This window comes from Diaporthe amygdali (assembly GCF_026229845.1).
Source record: "Diaporthe amygdali strain CAA958 chromosome Unknown NODE_44_length_330046_cov_65_728535, whole genome shotgun sequence".
Classification (NCBI taxonomy): Eukaryota; Fungi; Ascomycota; class Sordariomycetes; order Diaporthales; family Diaporthaceae; genus Diaporthe; species Diaporthe amygdali.
The window spans coordinates 29,478-49,178 of record NW_026517064.1 but is presented as its reverse complement, the minus strand read 5'-3'; the positions used below and the strand labels follow the sequence as shown (position 1 = coordinate 49,178).

The following is a 19,701-nucleotide window of genomic DNA, read 5'->3' as shown; positions in this document are numbered from 1 at the left end:
GTCTCGTGTGTACAAGATGAGACTGCACAGCCGCAGTCTCGGCCCCGGTCATCGCACCACGTTCCTGCTCTGGTCACAGCTGGTTGGTGTTGTGCCGTGGGTAATTAGAGAGTTCGTGATGGCTTCCCGTGGGTTCGCCCCCGAGACCGAGACGCCGCACCTAGGCTCGGCTTGGCTCTCATTCGCTCCGCCAAGGGACGAAAGCTTCCCGCTCCCCCGGGAGAGCGATACTTGACTGCCGCGAGCGAGGGTACGGATCGGGGAAACAACAATCAGGAAAACTCTCCAGCCCAGGTGCTCAGCCTTACTTGGCAAACGCAGTGGTAGGCAGCGGTGTTCACTAGAGAGCTCCGGCAAAAGATACCAATTTAATGCTCGCTAATGGAATTTGTTTCTGGCTTGGCCACCCATCGGGCGAGAGGGAAGGGCACGCAAACAGTATTGAAACATTTTTGGGGCATTGGATGATCGCCCGCCGTCCCAACGCGGCGGGCGAGCATATCTGAAACTGTGCCAGGAAGCAGTGACTTGTGTAAAAGTCTTTGCCCAGGAGTCTGGTAGAATTGGCTCGGAGATGAGACATTGGCACGGTTCCTCAACTCCCAAGCACAGACTTAAGAGCTCTCTGGCAGACTGGCAGGCAGTTCCGAGGCACTTGTGATGATCTGCGAGCTCGTCGCATCTTTGAACCGACGTGCCTAGCTTACCATACAATCGGCACCGTGGCCGGGCTGGTGCAATTCTACACTTGACTGACTTCTTTTCTGTCTTTATCTTGCGCCTTTGATACAGGTTCCTGCACGTGGGTAGGTAAGACGTGTGAGAAGGTTGAGCGGAATGAAGTTGTTCCTGGAGACTGTTCCTCTATATAACGCTAGTCATTTGGATTATCACAATGCATTGAAGCAATCTATGCCGAGTCATCATGAGTTTACTGAACTCGCCAAGAAGGGAGTCGCGGTGAGGAGGTGTAGGTGTACGTCTGTGGGTAGGGTAGCAAAGTAGCCAACACCAATAAACAACTTTAAAGTCGTCCATGTACATCGCAATTCTCATTGGCGTGGAATGCTCCAAATGACGCAATTCGGCCGCTGATGCACGATGAAATACCATCAGCCTGTGGGTGATGTTTCGTTAAGCCAAGGGCCTAAAAGGTAATAGTGCCCGATCTCTAGCAGAACGGGCGGCAATCCAGGGTAGAAGGTGAGATTTGTTAAGTTTTGCCGATGTGTGCATGTGCGTTGTGGTGCAGCTTGGTGCAGCAAGGTGGAGGACAAGAGCTTTGTCAAACATGGCATTCGCGCAAGATGCATTTCGCTCGCGGCAAACAAGACCCAAGACCCGCCCACATGGCAGCGATGGGCGGCGGATCGTTACCTGCCCAGTGACTTGGCGGATGGGGATTTTCAGAGCACAGCCTCCCTCTCTGCACTACAGGCTCCTTGGCGTGCAAGGAGGGATGAAGTTTGTTTTATGGCTCTTCAAAAAACAACGCATCTCTCTCTCTCCGGCCTGTCAAATGACCGTATGAAAGCGAATCCGGCCAGCCATCGAGTTGGCCACCGACGGCCCAGAGTCCCTGTCTGGTAAGATATTGTTGGTTGGCTCAATGTTGTTGTCCTCGTTCTGAGCTGGCGTGCACTCGCTCACTTTGCACGGGGCATACTGTCTGAGTAATGCAAGCGTGGCAGCCACGATAGACTAGGTCATGGGAGAAACAGTAGGATCTAGGATCTTAGACTACGGGAGTGAGTGCAGACTAGCAAACTACTGTAGATGTGACTAGGTGACATATCATGTACATACAATACCTAGACTACCCTGAGTGGGGTGGCTTACCTAACAGATGTCAGCTCAAGGGTCGTCTCGAGTTGCCGTGAGCCGAAAGAGGAGTAACGATATGTCCCAAAAGTAAGTGATGGAGAGAAGCACAGAGAGCGTTTCGCTTGTATCATGGCAGACACGCGACGCAGATCAGGATAGCGGCAGCCAGGCGGTAAGGGAAGCAAGAATTAGAATCAGGTATAGCAGGGACCAGAGCAACACATGGACACACGGCCAGGCGGGCTCGGTAGCAAGAGAAAAGGAAGCTTGGAGGGGAAAGAGGGCTTGGCTGGTCAGGGCCAAACTCACTTATAAGGTGCTCCGTCTCGAGCCGGCGCTGGTTGGCGGCTCGGCAGCTCGGCAGGCCTCCTCATCGTGCCCATCTGGCTGGTTCTGGCCGGCCTGCAGCTGCACAGCCTCACTGCGAATCTCCGGCCAAGCTTGCTGGGGCTCTAGGCACGGGTCTGACCTGCCACTTCGAACCTGCAGCGTCACACCCGCCCTCGCTCTGCCTCTGGTCTCTCGCTTTTCTACACATTGCCTAAAGGGCTGGGGAGTCGGGGAGGGAGCTGGGGGGGCCATGGAATCGAGAGCAAGCGCAATGTCCCGTTGATATGAGCCTTCAATCTTTGTACTTTGTACCTCAAAGTATTTCCAAGACATTTGCCCCGCCCATGGCCAGGCAGACCGCACTCCGCCCCAGTTGGTTCGGTTTGGCTCATTCATTGCCTTTTGTACACACATCTCATACCGATCCCATATTCACCTACCTTCATCCTGCCATCCATCCACTTGCCATAGTGCAAAGCCCCTAGATACAGCTCAGTCTCCCTCTCACACCTTTTATATACCCCAGCTCCCCTCCAGCCACATCAGCTCTCCGAATGTCTATCAACCTTTGTGTAACAGTAAATACACTACGCATATACCACACACACCTTGGTTTATACAGATTACCCACACTTTCTTGACCGAGGGCTAGGTGTGCCCGAAAGTCCTCGCTATTTACCCCTCTTATATCGACTGCCTCACCATCACCCCCGGCCTAAATACAAGCGGATATACACACATTCATACCTTACATACATGCAAATGACAACTGAAGCATAGCTTCTGCGCAGACTCCCTCACCAGCCATGGCGAGCAACAACAATAACAGCAACACCCTGGCGCCGCCATCACTTTCGGTGAACACACGTGTTCGCAAGGACTCTGGTGCTAGTACGCTTGGAGTCTCTCCCTCAGGAGTTTCTACCACATCAAACCCCTTCCTGACGCCAGCAGGTTCAGAAGACCCCTTCCTCACCCCAAACAACAGAAGCCGATCCACCAGCGTCACCACTCATGTCGTCGACAGGGAGGAAGCCCTCCGCCCGGACCCCGGCACCGAGGGCGATTTCAAAGTCGACGACAATCCTTTCGCCTTCAGCCCGGGCCAGCTCAACAAGCTGCTTAACCCAAAGTCTCTTTCTGCTTACAGGGCACTTGGTGGACTCAAGGGAATAGCCAGGGGTCTTCAGACGGATCTTGACGCTGGCCTGAGTATCGATGAGACCAGTGTGCGGAGGAAGATTGCCTTCCAGGAGGCGGTTGACGGGACCGAATCTAAGGCAGAAACCTCATCAACACCCGGTGGAGAGGCTTTTGTCGACCGGACTAGAGTATACGGCCGGAATGTTCTCCCGCCCAAAAAGGCAACACCCCTGTGGAAACTCATGTGGAACGCCTACAACGATAAGGTCCTGATCCTCCTGACTGTCGCCGCTGTTATCTCCCTCGCCCTCGGGTTGTACGAGACATTCGGCGTCGACCACCCGGAAGGCGCCCCACCGGCCGTGGACTGGATCGAGGGTGTCGCTATCTGTGTTGCCATTATTATCGTCGTCGGTGTCGGCTCGATTAATGACTGGCAGAAGGAAAAGGCCTTCGTGCGACTCAACGAAAAGAAGGAAGACCGAGAGATCAAGGTCATTCGCAGCGGCAAAGCGGTCATCATCAACGTACATGACCTCCTAGTCGGAGACGTCGTCAACCTTGAACCTGGCGACCTTATTCCTGTGGACGGTATTTTCATTAGCGGCCACGATCTAAAGTGTGATGAGTCCTCAGCCACCGGAGAGTCTGACGCCCTGAAGAAGACTCCCGGCGAACAGGTTTTCAGGATGCTCGAAAACGGCGAGAAGGCAAAGTCTGGTGATCTGGACCCCTTCATCATTTCTGGAGCCAAGGTCCTCGAGGGCATGGGCACATTCGTCTGCACCTCGGTCGGCCCCTATTCCAGCTTCGGCAAGATTATGATGTCCGTCCGGACTGAGGTTGAGGCCACTCCCCTCCAGAAGAAGCTCGAGGGTCTGGCTGGTGCTATTGCTAAGCTCGGCGGAAGCGCTGCTCTCTTATTGTTCTTCGTCCTTCTGATCCGCTTCCTGGCCAACCTGCCCAACGACAACCGTGACGGCCCGACGAAGGCATCAACCTTTATGGTGAGTTTGACTTACAGCTGGGCAGTACTTCTACTGGAAGCTGACAAATTTCACTAGGATATCTTGATTGTCGCCATCACAATCATCGTCGTGGCTGTTCCAGAGGGTCTCCCATTGGCCGTGACACTCGCTCTAGCTTTCGCAACCACTCGTATGCTCAAGGAGAACAATCTTGTGCGAGTCCTGCGCGCTTGCGAGACCATGGGAAACGCCACGACGGTATGTTCCGACAAGACTGGCACATTGACCACCAACAAAATGACTGTCGTCGCCGGCACGTTCGGATCCACCAGCTTCTCCAAGGCCGGAAGCGACAGCTCAAGCGTGACCGTCTCCCAATGGGCGTCCAAGCTATCTCCAGCAGCTAAGGAGGCAATTGTCCAGTCCGTTGCCGTCAACTCAACAGCGTTCGAGGGTGAGGACCAAGGCCAATTTGCGTTCATCGGGTCCAAGACCGAGACAGCCCTCCTGCAGCTGGCCAAGGACCATCTGGGCATGCAATCGCTTCCTCAGGTCCGCGCCAACGAGCAGGTGGTACAGATGTTCCCCTTTGACTCGGGCAAGAAGTGCATGGGCGCGGTCATCAAGTTGCGCGACGGCGGGTACCGGCTGCTAGTCAAGGGCGCCTCCGAGATCCTGCTGGGGTACTGCTCTTCCAAGGCCGACATCACAGACCTCTCCGTCTCCGGCATGGGCCAGTCCGACAAGGACGAGCTCCTGAAAACCATCGACAGCTATGCGCGCCAGTCCCTCCGCACCATCGGCATCGTATACTGCGACTATCAGCAGTGGCCACCCCTGCGCGCAAACATGCAGGACGGCTCGGTCGAGTTTGCGTCCGTGCTGAAGGACCTCGTCTTCCTTGGTGTCGTCGGTATCCAAGACCCCGTGCGTCCCGGTGTCCCCGAGTCGGTCAAGAAGGCCCAGCACGCCGGTGTGGTCATTCGCATGGTCACTGGCGACAATGCAGTGACCGCCCGCGCGATCGCTATGGAGTGTGGCATACTGACCGAGGGTGGTGTCGTCATGGAAGGCCCCGTCTTCAGGACCCTCAGCGATGAAGACATGGATCGCACCCTGCCGAAGCTGCAGGTGCTTGCTCGATCTTCGCCCGAGGACAAGAGGATCCTGGTAACCCGGCTGAAGCGTCTCGGCGAGACCGTTGCTGTGACCGGTGACGGCACCAACGATGCGCCCGCACTCAAGGCTGCTGATGTTGGTTTCTCCATGGGCATCTCTGGAACAGAGGTCGCTAAGGAGGCATCAGCGATCGTGCTGATGGACGATAACTTCTCGTCTATCATCATGGCTCTCAAGTGGGGACGTGCTGTGAATGACGCGGTCCAGAAGTTCCTTCAGGTATGTCCTCACCGACCTGACTATCACCTCAATTGTTCAAACTGACTAACAAAATCTAGTTCCAAATCACCGTCAACATCACAGCCGTCCTCTTGGCCTTTGTCTCAGCTGTCTCAGACCCAGAGATGCGATCCGTCCTCACAGCCGTGCAGCTCCTGTGGGTGAACCTGATCATGGACACCTTCGCAGCCCTGGCACTAGCCACGGACCCGCCGACGGAGAAGATCCTCAACCGGCCGCCGCAGGGCAAGAAGGCGCCGCTGATCACGACCAACATGTGGAAGATGATCATCGGGCAGGCCATCTTCCAGCTGGCGGTGACGTTCACACTGTACTTTGGCGGGTCGCGCATCTTCCCGTCGTACAGCGACAGCGAGCTGCGCACGGTGGTCTTCAACACCTTCGTCTGGATGCAGATCTTCAACGAGTTCAACAACCGCCGCCTCGACAACCGCTTCAACATCTTCGAAGGCCTGCACCGCAATCAATTCTTCATCGTCATCAACATCCTCATGGTCGGCCTCCAGGTCGCCATCATCTTCGTCGGCGGCCGTGTCTTCTCTGTCAATGAGGGCGGGCTCAATGGGCCGCAGTGGGCCGTCTCTATTGTCCTAGCCCTGCTTTGCATGCCTTGGGCTGTCGTAGTGCGCCTCTTCCCCGACGCGTGGTTCGGCCGCATCGCGAATGTTGTGGGATACCCCGTGGTTGTTGCTTACCGCTTCCTGGGTCGTTTTTTCAGCCGCGTCGGCAGGCTTTTCAAGCGCAACAAGAAAAATGCCGATGAGGAGGCTACCGGCAATGAGGAGGGAGACTCGCAAATGCGTCAGAGGAGCAACTCAGCCTCTGCCGATTCGCCTGTGGTCGTCGTTTCTGACACTGATGGGCTTAATAACAACAATACTGCCCCGGAGATCATGGTTGAGGACCCCGAGGGCCGAACGGGGCATTAGCGTGGGTACATATGCGTGTGGGCAATTTTGTATTAATATATAAATGGCGTTTCGGTGGGTGCGGAGGTGGGGGTCGGTGGGCCTTTGGGTTTACGATGATACCGATGAGATGACGTTAGAATACCTCTTGTATATACCAGATACTAGTACATCACGAAGCACATGTTCACCTTATTCTTAACATCTCATGATCTAGAAGACCTGTGTATGTCGTCAGTCACCGTTCACGTCGTTCCACATCTCTGATTGGCCGCCCGCATCAGTCTCCGATATCTTCAAGGTTTGGGGTCTGTCCTAAGAGAGCGATGCCAAGTCTGGGCAAGCACGATACTATGGGCCGATCTACCCATTCAATGTAGTCTGTCGCGTATCCCCTGACGCGTAATTACCAAATGTGGTGCTGCTTCAGCTGCAAAGACAGCATGAACGGAATTCATTTTTGCACACATTTCATGCGTGGAACTTGGATTGAGCAAAAGCCTGGATGAGGTTCCAATTCAGATGCGTCGGTGCCCATCACATGATATTTGTCAGAGAAAGGGACAGCCGCGAATTATTACATACAGCGGGAGAAGGATATTATAAGTATACCATACAGAATCATGACTCAAGCCGCAAATCAAAGTCCAAACGCGTACAGAGCACCGACAGCGACGGCGCCGTAAGCAGCAAAGTCGGCAACGGCGGTGGGCGCCGCGTTCGCAGCCTAAAGAGAGAAAACCCCGACATCAGTCTCAACAGTTTCTCTTATATCCAGGATACCGGGCACTGGGAAGCGAGACCAAAACTTACAGAAGAGGCAGTACCAGATGCAGACGCAGACTCAGTGGCCGACGCAGAACCGGAAGCGGAGGCGGAAGCAGAGGCAGAGGCAGAGGCACCAGTGGCCGAGGCAGATGCGGAGGACGACGCAGCACCAGCCGCAGCAGCCTCGCAGGCCGAGGTGCTGTTGCTAGCCTCGATAGCAGTGCCGACAGCGTCCTGTTCGCCGGAGAGCGGCTCCGTGTCCAGGCCGCACGAGGCGGCGGCGGTCTCGATGGAGTTGCCGTAGTACTGCCAGATGTCCTCGTTGTCGGGACCGGCGCACTGGAGGCAGTTTTCGTAGTTCGTCTTGAAGATCTCGTCGTCGCAGATAGTGGCATTGCAATTGCGAACTTCAATGATTGCTTGGCCTGGATTGCTTGTGTCAGTGGCAGGTGTATGAAAGGAGGCGCAGGGTGATGGTGGCATCACTAACCGCAATTGTCGTGACAGTTGTACGATGGGGAGCCGGCTGACTCGTTCTGACGTTTTGCGAGGATGGGGTGGATGAATACTCCGGCAGGGGCGAAGTCACTCGCTGCCGCCAGTGTGGTAGAGGCTGCGAGAGCTGCGCTGATGATCCATCTGAGGGCGACCATTTTGGCGGACTTTCAGCTAAGAGGCGACAAATTGTGACTGATGTTGGATGGTTGGCTAGTGAACACACAACTGAAGATGCGTGGAAAGGAGTGAATCGAAGCTAGATCCCGACATGTGAAAAGAGAATTGGCTTTTTAATGTGGACGGGACAGGTCACCCAGTGCATACGATTCCAGCCCACCGAGGAGACGCAGGCCCCTTGGTGATCCACGGGGAAAAGACTTGGCGCGAGCGTACACCGAATCGGTCGATCCGGGCTCTGCCGAGCAAATTGTTCTGGACAGCCCTGTCAAGAGCAGGGTGCAGGATTTTCTCGACGTATCTGGGCCGTCAGACCGGCTCATCGGAAAAGAAAGACTCCGGACAGCGAGCCTGTCCTACAGAGGAGAGTGAGCTCGGCCAAGTTACGTATATCCGTGGTGGACTCTTCCACGTACTCCACCCATATATGGACGAATTCGCGAGAGTTGCGGCCACAACTTCCGGGAATAGTTAGCATATCTGCCAATATTGAGTCTCGCCAAGTTGACTGCTGATGGATAGACATGGCAGTTCTGAAGAAGAATAGGCTGCAGCTCGGATCCGAGCCCTGCTCGCTAAGAACGGCCAAGGTCCAAAGGCGCTCTTGCAGCGAAAGCATAGACCGAAACGACGCCGATTGGGCAGAACGAGGGCGACGATGCCACCATCGGATGATCTGATAAGATTAGATCAAAGTTCTGGTCTCCACTTGTGTGCATCGAGCTCGGACACTAGATGTGACTAGCGCGATCAGATAAGAAGAGGGAGAAAAAGCTGAAAGGTAAACTTGTTTGTCCCCTGTTGCTGATCCACACCTGTGTCAAACATCCGGAGACTGCTCTCCATATGGTCACTTGCCACCGATTCCAGTCACGATCACATGGAATATCTCTTTTCTTGAGGAGTGAGAGTGGATAGACTTAAAGGGCTTCTTTCGTCCTGACCGCCGAAAAACCCACGAACGATTTGTCTGATGTGACCGGAGTCAAACCTTTCAACAGGCTAAAGCGGAGACTTTGAAAAATTGTTGTCACACTTGGTTGGGTAGCCATCCAATGGTGGTCAGAGACTCAAATGTGCTCGGCACGAATCCCCGGACCCGTTTATTACTGTCCGCGATCCATTCATATGCAAGCAATGACTGCCCACCTGTAACCCACATGATTCCACCCATCTTCTCATCGGCTGCCTTACAAACCGATCGCTCACAGACACACCGTATTGTGGCTCTATTCTCAGCCGAGGTGAGATCCCTACACTGCACCCATCTTGAAACTATACTCGACGCGAACAAGGAGATGTGATCCGCAAAATGGACACGCGTATTGTACTTTTCTCTGTCTAGGCAGTCGGCAAACACCCGCCTGTTACAAGAGTGCCGTCTGAGTAAGTGACAAGACGCCAAGGTCCAAGATTTGCCTGCTGTAACTATCGATGGAGGAGGTGATAACGTCCGACTTGGCAGGCCACAACACCGAATCCGCGGAAAGCGATGTCGGTATGGTGTCTGACGGGTCACGCCTGTCAAGGCTCGAAAGGCATCCTCCCACCTCCACTCCATCAACAGCCACTCACATGCGGTGGGCCAGATACCCTTGGCCCTTGACTTGCATACACTCAGTAGGATCCACCCAAGACGGAGCTTGGCTTGGCCATTAACAGATAGATCGCCCCATTGACTGGTCTAGCCAACTCGTGTCCGACGGGTTGTTGGTCAGGGCTCGACCAGTTCCATTTGATCCTGCCTTCCAACGTCCGTTAGATTCTTCCTGGGCCTGTTCCCCACCCGCCACCACATGTCCATCCTCAACTCGTGCCGTAGCTTCCTTGGGTCACTCACCTTGCAATCGAGCGCCGACAGCAGCCCTTGCCGCCCACCGAATACTTATCAACCAGGACACCCATTCGCCTCAGGCAGCCTTGCAACCTGAATATCTTCCAGCTCTCCAACTCAGACGACTGATCGAAAAGGCTACCATTGTGTCAATCCTCGTGTGGTCCGTCACCATCCAAGCTCAAGTCCCTGCGACTCAGTGGTCTTCAATATGCGTTTCACAACCACCCTTGCGACTGTTGCCTCGCTCGCCATGAGCGCCAGAGCTGAAGTCCACGGCGCGAGCGCCGAGGGCACCGTCATGGGCCCTGTTGCTTTCCTCTGGCCCGATGACAGACCATGGAGTGCTTCCAACGATAACAGCGGCCCTTGTGGCTCTGCCGAAGGTGTCACGAACCGGACAGAGTTCCCTCTCAGTATGTGCCCGTTCGAGATAATCACGTCTATCCTTTACTGACACACTCTACTAGGCCAGGGTCAGGTAGCCTTGTCGATTGCCGATGATGCCTACAAGGTTGCGTTCTACATCGCCTTTGACAATGGTCCGTCCAAATACTCCCTTCGCATCCGCTCACGTTGGTAGTGTCTTGTAAACTGACAATCTCATATAGAGCCCACCACCCAGAGTGATTTCACTGAGCAGATCGTCCAAAACATCACAGAGGTCGAGCCAGGCCACCAGTGCTACAAGATCGCCTCGCTCCCCAGCACCGCCACCGCGGGCACGAACGCCACAATTCAGCTGGCGTACTGGGCCGACTATGAGGGCGAGAATGGCGGCAAGAACGAGACATTCTACGCCTGCGCCGACATCGTAAGCCACACCATCCCCAATTCCCAGCAGTCACGCATCCAAATTGTCATGACTAACCTCATCGTCTATCCCGACAGACCCTCGTTGAGGCCGCCGATTTCTCAGCCCAGGTCCCCTGCTTCAACGTGACGGCCGCGGACTTCGACTCGGGCGACGCTACAGCCACTGAGACCGTGGCCAGCGCGACCGTGACGCCGACGTCCGCGACCGCCTCATCGTCTGGGTCTGGCGGCCTGAGCAAGGGCGCCGTCGCCGGCATTGCCGTGGGCACCATCGTTGGATCCCTGGCTGTCGTGGGCGCCTTTGCGTTCATGCTGCTCAAGAGGAGACGGTCTTCTGCTGCTGCGGCATCTACGCTGCCGACACAGGCGGCCCCGATGAAGCAGAGGGAGGGCGACGTTGCTAGTGTGTCTACCGGGCATTAAGGCTTTACTTTGTACCGTTAGATTTGGAGGTGGTCGGTGGATTGCAGTCAAACTTGGGGTTGGTCGTGAGTCCATGAAGGCCCCTCGTAGCATGTGAAGGACATTTGGCATGCGTCCGATATGGATCTGTTAGTCCGTGGTGGGAAATGTGGTGGTTGGTTACAGGTTTATGATAATGATAAGAAGATGAGATAACCAGGTCCTTTCCTTTTGAATTGATCGTTGCGTATCCCGGACGCACATTGTGTATGATTAGAGCATCCGAGAATGAGTTTGCTGGCAAATCAAACATTGAAGGAGCGTCCATGGGTGCTCAATCCCTGCCGCCCGTGTTGCAAGAATCTCCGACGGCTTCTTCGTGGCGAGTGAGCGTTCAACCTACTCAGGGAAAGACCTTGGCTCATCCTTGGCATCTTACTCCTGTCGTCTCCCTCAATGCCGACCGTCTTTGCTGGAGACATCAGAAGTAGGATGCAGGCCGAGGACAACAGATGGTGAAACCCACCGTAGCCCGAAACGTAGCGCTGTGGTCTACATCCCACCGTATCCTTTATTGTGACCTAGCCGGTCGTGTGAAGGGACTGAACGAGGCCGTAGGAGAAGGATTGGCTTGGGACAGGATTGATTCGAGGTGGTTGGCCATCTCTAGTGGAAGCCTATGTTCGCAGGCTTAATACGTCATGACGGCCTGAAGCAGGTCGCTGTACTATTGCAACCCCACCATAGATTCCTTCACCATTGAATTGAGGTTTTCAGGTGCCGCATTGTATTTTGATGTCAATTCCGACTATACCAATTACACAAGCGCACGTAACCTTGGTTTGCATAAATCTCGAGCTGAGATACTCACTCGTCCTGCATACCAGGAAATTTGTTTCTGAATATATGCGGATGGCAATTGACGACGATCATTCCATAAATAATGTTAGAACTCCACTATCGCGGGAAGGCTTAGTGCTTACTATCCATTTCAGATTGTCTCCATAACTAGACTGTATAGTTCGTACTAAAACCTAGCCTCGATCCTGTGGGTTTGGCCAAATAATCCACCTGGTCGTTGGCGCGGCCCGCCAAACTCATGAGGCTCAACATTCCAGTTTCACCCAATTTTAGCGATGGATTTGACACCCAGAGAGCTGATACAAGGTGATGTAGACATTTGATCGAGGACAGCAGTTTCATAAATAGAATTCGCGTCGCGTCGAAACTTACTTGAAAGACATGCATCTAAACACCAGCATTGAGACAGCGTTGAATTGAATTTTAGTGCTGGTATTTCTCCCAAGTATCCTCATATTCAATCCCTTCGATATTATTCCAGTTTTCAAACCTCCAGCTTCCGGACTCATCCACCAAAATGGCAAAAGATATTAGGCCAGATGACATTGGACACGGACGAGATGCCCAAAGTCCTGAAGATGCAGAAAAAAGAACCAAGCAGTATCTTTCTAACTCGACCTTGTACCCCAATGGAAAACTCAAGCTGGATGGAAAGATGGACATCGTTAAACAGCGTTTTGAAGACTTCCGTGTCAAGGCCAAAGGGATCCCCCCAAAGCCGCATTTCTTCCTCGCCCATCAGATCCATCTCGCGGAAGATAAACGTTTCTGGCTCATCGGAAGACGAGATGGATTCGATCAAGTCCAGTACATCAATCCCAACGGCAAGGAACGGGACGGCCACGCGGGCATGTCCATGATTCATATTATGGGTATCCCTAGGAACGACCCCAAGAGAGACGGCTCGCTGAGCCGCGAGCCGATTTACAACGGCGTCTCCTTGCATGCCAAGAACGCCGACGTCCTCGAGCACATGAAGAAGACATTCAAATTCTGGTGGGAGAAGGAGCCCAACAAGCGCACGCGCAAGAACATCATCGGCGCGCAGGCGCGGGCGATCGTGTGGAAGTTCAAGGAGGACGTCAAGGCGCTGGGCAACAAGGACGGGGTGGACGCGCAGACCAAGGCTGACAACGCCAAGAAGGGCGTGCAGGGCGAGTACCAGGGCGGCGCCGAGCTGCTGGACCAGGTCGAGGAGATCCAGGAGAAGAGCTGCATCTCGACGGCCGAGTTCCGGTACGAGGACCTGCACCGCTGGGACCGCTTCCTCGGCCTGCTGTGCATGCACCTCCGCGGCCGCGCGCAGGTCAAGAAGAACCCCAAGTTGAGCCCGTCGGTGCTGGGCTGGCAGCACCCCGTCAATCGCCTGCTCAAGGCCCACGAGAGCTACAAGCTGCTGAGCAAGTACGAGGAGGAGAATGTGATCCGGTTCGAGGACTTTGACTTTGCGCTGCACCTCCGGCCGGACAACAGCGTCGATTATCTCCACATGCACATCTTCCTCTGGCCTGCTCGGTACCGCATCTACAGCTGTGTCATCTGGGATCCTCTGTACAAGAGCATTGTTGAGGTTGCCAAGGTCGCTATGCAGTACCCAGGCCCTGTGGGAGAGACGGCTGGATCGTCTGGCTCGAACAAGCAGCAGCAGTCTGGGCAAGCCAAACAACTGCCATGGGGATTTGAGGAGCCCGACAACAAAGACGCGTAAGTAACACGTTGCTCCCAAGTCGCAATTTCAGAACAGCATACTGATACTTTCAAACAGCCAGATCAAGGCGCTGAAGCACCGTATCGAGCTCCTGGAACAGTACTGCAAGGCGAAGGGAATCGGCCTGCCCCAGGACCAAGCCGCTGCCAAAGCTCAGCCACAACAGGCTCGAATAGTGGCCCCCAGTGCCGCAAAGACAGTTGCTCAGCCGGGACACGGCAATGCCCCAGCGAAGGGGTCGCAGCAGCAGATAGCAGTGAGATCTGACGCCAAGAAGGCAACGCATACGACGAAGGCGGCAGGACAAGCTGGCAGTGCAACTGCCACTCGATAGACGCAAGAAACGTTACACTTATAAGTACATGATCTAAGATGCTCGTGTGGAAGCAGCGACGAAGGGAAGAGAAAAGGCTTGTCCAGGCGACGGAACAGCAAGGCGCCTCGGTTTGGCAATCATCGTATGTAACTAGATTATGAGATTGTTAAGAATCGTCTAGTCGAAAGTATATTAATACTATATTGTAGTCCACTTCTGCCTGGCATACGTATTCCTTATTCCAAAGTTAACGTAGTAGACATGGACATTAGAACACTTTCCAATAAATGATCCCTCTTCAAATCCCCCAAATACCTATTTATTCCACGGATACATCGGCGTTCTAGATAACTAGCTGATTGTGAATAAGAATACCGTTCTAACGAGACCAAAACCAGGGTGTTGGGCGTGCTTGGCCTTGTACGCTCAGCCCAATGGGCTCTTTCCATTAAGCCAGTAGACCAAACTATCTATTACCTGGATATTCCAATTACAACTTGATGATCAATATGAGGCCACACGAGACTCCTATGTCAGTATGAGGCCGGCTACAGGACATAATAACCTCGGGATAAGTCTGCGTCAGCTCAGATAGTCGTTTCGCATCGCCGTAGTTGAGTCAACAAACGCGCGGACGTTGCTTGGTTCCTGGACTAAGTCCCCAATTATCAGGTCCGGCGAGCTTGTCTGGACTAAGGTTGAGGTTGACCAAGCCACAGACAGTCTAGTCTACTGAAAACAATCAATCTAGCGTGCCTCTATAATACATGATCTGTTTGAGCGCAAGCAAGTGCTCATCTAAATACTAGGTACGTAGGCAGTATTATGAGATAGCAAACCACCAACCTACGATCAAGCATCATGCTTACTACATCTTGCTCGTAGGTCCCTATCCACAGGTTTGCACTAAAGGCGACGGATGCATTTGGACGTATCGCTGGATTCATCAAGCCTTGAACCGTTTCAAACGATTCGTATTCTGGTAATCTTTCGGGTGGTACTTCCCTTACCCCAAGTCTCGCAGATGTCAAAAGTATCTTAGCTACGGAAGTGACATTCCTTACCGACTTTACTGGTACTGCGCACAGTGTAAACCATCTTAGGATCATTTCCGAGCTCCCACAAGCTCATTTCCTTGCAACTTGAATGCTGATATTTACTTCAAGCGCGAGGCACTTATAGAAGTTCTCCTGTCTGCGCGTGGTTTGTATTCCATCAACATTTGAACATGAGTGTGGATGTAACGGCCGCGTCCGTCAGGCCACTCCACATCAACTTTTCAGATTTAAGTCTATCACAGCAGAACGTGCAGTACCAAAGGCCAACGGCCAACGGCCAACGGCAAAAATATTTTGTCTTCGTCTTCCCCGAAGACCATTCTTGTATTCACTCCTTGTGCTCCAGCTCACCACATGCATTACTGCCAGGCAGTACCTGGGTACCTTTGTAGTAACCTAATCCAGACATTAGGCAACAACGCTAAACAGCCCACCACCATCTGCAGCCCTGCAGCCCATCGATACACAGACACAAACACAAACACACACGCACCACAGGCTTCACCTATTTGCGTGAATCTCAACACGAAATATTATTCGGCTGCCTGCAGCTTGTCAACTTCGAAGTCGACAACATCAATATCCATGCAGCGTGTCTTTTCCCTTCATTTGTCAGAAAGTTCATCATCGATACATCGGAGTCATGTCTTTCAACGACGGCAAGCAGCTGCTGGTCTTTGGCCTGAGTTTTGTCCAGCATGACAATCGCAAGATGCAACAGCTCCTCCGTCATTACGACAAACTTCCCGACAACCCAGGCAACCGCGCCATCCTGTTTTTCGAGCTCAACAAGGTTGCCAAGGACTTGATGGCCGACGAGGGTGCCCAGGACCAGATCCAACAGTTGACCGACTGGATGACCAAGGGCGGCGACTTTCCACTCACCATCGAACCAACCCCAGCTGGCGCTGGAGTGCAGCCTCAAACGACACAGGATATGACCAGGAATGACATGGATTTTATCCGCAATCGCTCGCTTTTCGCAGGTCAACAAGGCTACCACGGTCCAGGTCGCACTCTTAGCGGACAACAGATCACTCCTACCCAAGTACCTTGGCATCAGCCTCACCCTCTGAACCTGGATCACCAATATGGCCGAGGTCGTACAGTGGACGGTGAATGGGAAGAAAATGAGAATGAGGATGAGGAAGAGGATGTGAATGCTTCGATGGAGGAAGACGAAGACGACGATGAGATGCATCATCCAATGGTGGACCCTCGACACGTGGATCGACGAAATTGGCTTGATGATTCGGCACGGCGCGACCTATTCGCAGGACCCGGTCGCACATTAAGCGATCCTCCTGCAAACATGGGTGAGACCATTGCTGCGAATGAGGATGACAGGACCGAATCTTTGAATGTCGATGGACAGGTCGTCGAAGGGCCACAGAATCAGTCTGCCGAAATCGATCATGGTCAGCCCGACAGTGATGCCCCTGGCCTTCAGCATCCTTCCCGGTTGCCTCAAGCAGCTGAAAACTACGAGGCTCGTGCAGCTCCTTGGATCCAGGAGCGTGTCGACGAAGTGACCTATGAAAACGGACCATTCATGCACCCAGACGAGCCTGACGATGTGGAAGAAATCGAGTGCCCCATCTGCCTCGAGGACTACCCCCGATCCAGATTTCCCAAGCGCCAAACCATCACGGAGCTCTGTGATCACCCTGACAAGGCCTGTTTGAACTGCCTCGACTCTTCCATTACAGCAATCATCGAGCGCGGAGCCCTCCACTTACTCGCCTGCCCGATCTGCCCGCAGAAGCTTTCTCCGCGGGACGTCAAGGAGTACGCTAATCAAGCAGTCTACGAGAGGTACAAGTACCTGAAGCAGCAGTCCGAGATCCCAGGCCACTACATCTCCTGTACAAACACATTATGCGGTGGTAGCCAGCCACACGAGAGCGAGGACCCGATGATGATTTGCAATCACTGCAAGTCCGCCACATGCGCCAAGCACAGGCGTCCATGGCATGAGGGCCAGACTTGTGAGGAGTTTGATCTGGACGATGCCCAGATCGAGCGCCTGGAAGAGGAAGAAGCCACCGCCAAGCTGCTGTCACGGGAAGACATGAGCATCTGCCCTAAGTGTGGCCAGGGAGTGACCAAGACCGAGGGCTGTGACCACATGCGTTGCCAATGTGGGCAGGAGTGGTGCTATGTTGTGAGTGATTCCCCGACCTCCCATGCCAAAAAAATCAGTTATTGTACAGTTCACTGACCCACAACTTCCGTGGCATAGTGCTCATGCTCGTACGAGAACATCATCCGCCTCGGCCCAACAGCCCACGCAACCTTCTGCACCTACCACCCCAACAAGGTCAACCTGACCAAGACCCAGCAAGAAGCCGCGCGCAAACGCATCATGGGCCTCGTCCACGGCGGCGAGGTCAGCGCCGAGCTCTCCCGGGCCCGAGAGGACCTGCGCCGCCGCCGCCGCGAGGAGATCCGGCCCAAAGCTGCCGAGGCTGCCGAAGCCAGGTTGAGGGCCCAGCTGGAGCAGAATAAGGGCCAGCCGCAGCCTAACGGCCCGCCTGAGAAGAAGAAGCGGAAGGTCAAGCTGTTTGCGCCTTGGGAGGAGGGCGGTTGGACTAAGAAGGCTCTTTGAGGGGTGGGCGATTTGTGTCTGGGTCTCATGCCTAGGAATTGACCACGATGAAAGTCAGTCCGGGGTGCCCAGAATGGACGCTTGGCAATGCTTAATCCATCTGGGTGCCACAGGCTCGGTGTCGGTTTTCTTGAGATCTCCCTGCACACAGTTGTGTCCAAAGTGACAACGGTGATTGTGAGCCATTCATGACACCTGCTCGACGGGACTGAATGGGGAAAAGAGGAGTCCAACTTTGTTGTGCAGCATTCTTCTTATGAGGCAAGAGGTGCTGCTCGAAGACTAAGCACAGATTTTTACAACGTATTGGATGCAAATTGGTTGATCGCCTTTCTGATTAAGCTGAGGGCATATCACCAAAATCCAGGCTACATTCTGCGCTTTCACTCGGCTGGTCATGGAAGAATAGCGACTTGGTAAAACAACTTTGGAAATGACTTATTCCGGACTATCGCGTTAGAGGGATTACCCGGACTACTATTCATAGTTAGTTTTCATTTCACACCTCATAGCCTTCTTTCATAGCTGATTTTGAATCATTCTTAACCTGCCCTAAGCGACGCTTCGTCTTGGTGACACCAGTGTGTAGACAGAAAGGGATTTTGCTCGACACCAATGAACAGCCACGGACTCATCACTCTCCAAGTGTCGCGGAGACTTGGGGCTCACTGCACCGTCGGCACCAATGAAATCTCTAAATGAAAGCCTTCATAAACTCCGAACAACAGTCGTGTCTCCCCTTCAAGGCGACAACGCTCACATATCAGTCAGTCAGTCATACATCCGATCATACGTGATGGAAATCCCGTTCAGCTTGAACTTTTGAATTCTAATTCACTCGGATTGGCAGACAAGCCCGGTTCTGATAGTTATAATCGAACGCAGCAAGCAATCCGACCAATTGCGTCACGGTGGCCAGAACGACAAGGAGATGGAATATCTGATGCGATGATCCGTAGATGTCGAACTTCCCCGGCCAGACGGACTCGGGAAATCGGGTCTTGATGAAGAAGAGGTGCATGAGCAGAAGAGTTCAAGTAGCACAGGATTTGTTCATGAGTAATCAGGAAAGAAACCCGTGGCGTCCCACTCACCGCATATACGGAAACACCAAGGCACAGAAGCCCGCCCTCGGCAAGATAATACGGCATGCCAGACTGTCGCATCATCGTCGGCAGTCCGAACAGGTAGAGGCCGTGTGCGAGCGGCGCGAGGCCCGACATGCCGGTGCCGACGAAGCAGGCGATCCGGAAACCTCGCCAACGCGGTCCTTGGAACCTAGGGTGGACCACGACGAGGACAGTCAAGGAGCCCAGCGACAGAATCTGGACGGACAGCACGTCAGTCACTCGGCCAGTCAGTCACAGCCAGAGACTGGTGGCCGCTTCCCTCGCATCACAAGCGGCACAGGACACGTACCATGGCCCAGTAGATCCACCGCTGCAACGGCTCACACCAAAAGACCATGTACACCCCCGAGACCAGGTCCCCAACAGTGAGCAGGACGATGCCAACGAGATCAAGGCGGAGCCACATGCGCTCCATGGCCTGGGAATGGTTGATGAGTGTGTGGTAAGCAGCTGACAGCCCAAGGCACACCGCCGCGGCGAGCAAGAAGGCAGCGAAGACCAGTTTGTCGGCCAGCGCGACTGCCGCGTAGCGGGCGTGTAGGTGCTGCAGGACGTACCACTCGCCCAAGAGGAAGGCTGCGCACGGCACGAGGTGCGTGTGGATGTTGATGGTCTCGTTGTGTACGTGGCGCCAGCTCGCGATGGAGGCCCTTGTTGAGCCCGAGACGGGCCGGTAGCCGTGGTGGATGTGCGGGTTATCTTGATACCATTCTGGGAGCTCGTCGAAGAGTATGAGCTTGGGCTTGGGTGGCTTGGTCATTGCTCTGGTTGGCGTGTTATGAAATGTGATTGGTAGTTCAGCTCTGAGAAAGGTCACACTGGATGAGAGAATGAGACGGCGATGGGAGGCCATGGACTTCAGGAGAGTGTCAAGTAGAGAAAGCAGGAGGAGGAATAAATCAGGCCGTTGCTAGTTCGTAAAAGGGGTTATGG

The 19,701-nt window shown here is 53.9% G+C and overlaps 6 protein-coding genes across 6 annotated transcripts; 4 read left to right on the top strand and 2 right to left on the bottom strand.

Annotated features, from left to right (window-relative positions):
• Window positions 1-2,960: 2,960 nt before the first annotated feature.
• On the top strand, window positions 2,961-6,613 carry J7T55_010262 (uncharacterized protein; the record flags this gene model as incomplete). Its single annotated transcript, XM_053134323.1, has 4 exons — window positions 2,961-3,045; window positions 3,109-4,304; window positions 4,362-5,663; window positions 5,723-6,613. The coding sequence occupies 4 exons, from the start codon at window positions 2,961-2,963 to the stop codon at window positions 6,611-6,613; spliced, it is 3,474 nt and encodes a 1,157-aa protein (XP_052987820.1).
• A 619-nt stretch (window positions 6,614-7,232) lies between these two features.
• Window positions 7,233-8,013, bottom strand: J7T55_010261 (uncharacterized protein; the record flags this gene model as incomplete). The annotated part of the gene is made up of 3 exons (XM_053134322.1): window positions 7,233-7,319; window positions 7,406-7,785; window positions 7,851-8,013. 3 exons carry the CDS (start codon window positions 8,011-8,013, stop codon window positions 7,233-7,235), a joined length of 630 nt encoding a protein of 209 aa, XP_052987819.1.
• A 2,067-nt stretch (window positions 8,014-10,080) lies between these two features.
• Window positions 10,081-11,108, top strand: J7T55_010260 (uncharacterized protein; the record flags this gene model as incomplete). The annotated part of the gene is made up of 4 exons (XM_053134321.1): window positions 10,081-10,285; window positions 10,340-10,411; window positions 10,481-10,683; window positions 10,761-11,108. 4 exons carry the CDS (start codon window positions 10,081-10,083, stop codon window positions 11,106-11,108), a joined length of 828 nt encoding a protein of 275 aa, XP_052987818.1.
• Window positions 11,109-12,465: 1,357 nt separating this feature from the next.
• Window positions 12,466-13,990, top strand: J7T55_010259 (uncharacterized protein; the record flags this gene model as incomplete). The annotated part of the gene is made up of 2 exons (XM_053134320.1): window positions 12,466-13,652; window positions 13,714-13,990. 2 exons carry the CDS (start codon window positions 12,466-12,468, stop codon window positions 13,988-13,990), a joined length of 1,464 nt encoding a protein of 487 aa, XP_052987817.1.
• A 1,683-nt stretch (window positions 13,991-15,673) lies between these two features.
• On the top strand, window positions 15,674-17,638 carry J7T55_010258 (uncharacterized protein; the record flags this gene model as incomplete). The annotated part of the gene is made up of 3 exons (XM_053134319.1): window positions 15,674-16,040; window positions 16,140-17,194; window positions 17,273-17,638. The coding sequence occupies 3 exons, from the start codon at window positions 15,674-15,676 to the stop codon at window positions 17,636-17,638; spliced, it is 1,788 nt and encodes a 595-aa protein (XP_052987816.1).
• An 829-nt stretch (window positions 17,639-18,467) lies between these two features.
• Window positions 18,468-19,528, bottom strand: J7T55_010257 (uncharacterized protein; the record flags this gene model as incomplete). Its single annotated transcript, XM_053134318.1, has 3 exons — window positions 18,468-18,638; window positions 18,733-18,963; window positions 19,058-19,528. The coding sequence occupies 3 exons, from the start codon at window positions 19,526-19,528 to the stop codon at window positions 18,468-18,470; spliced, it is 873 nt and encodes a 290-aa protein (XP_052987815.1).
• Window positions 19,529-19,701: the final 173 nt, after the last annotated feature.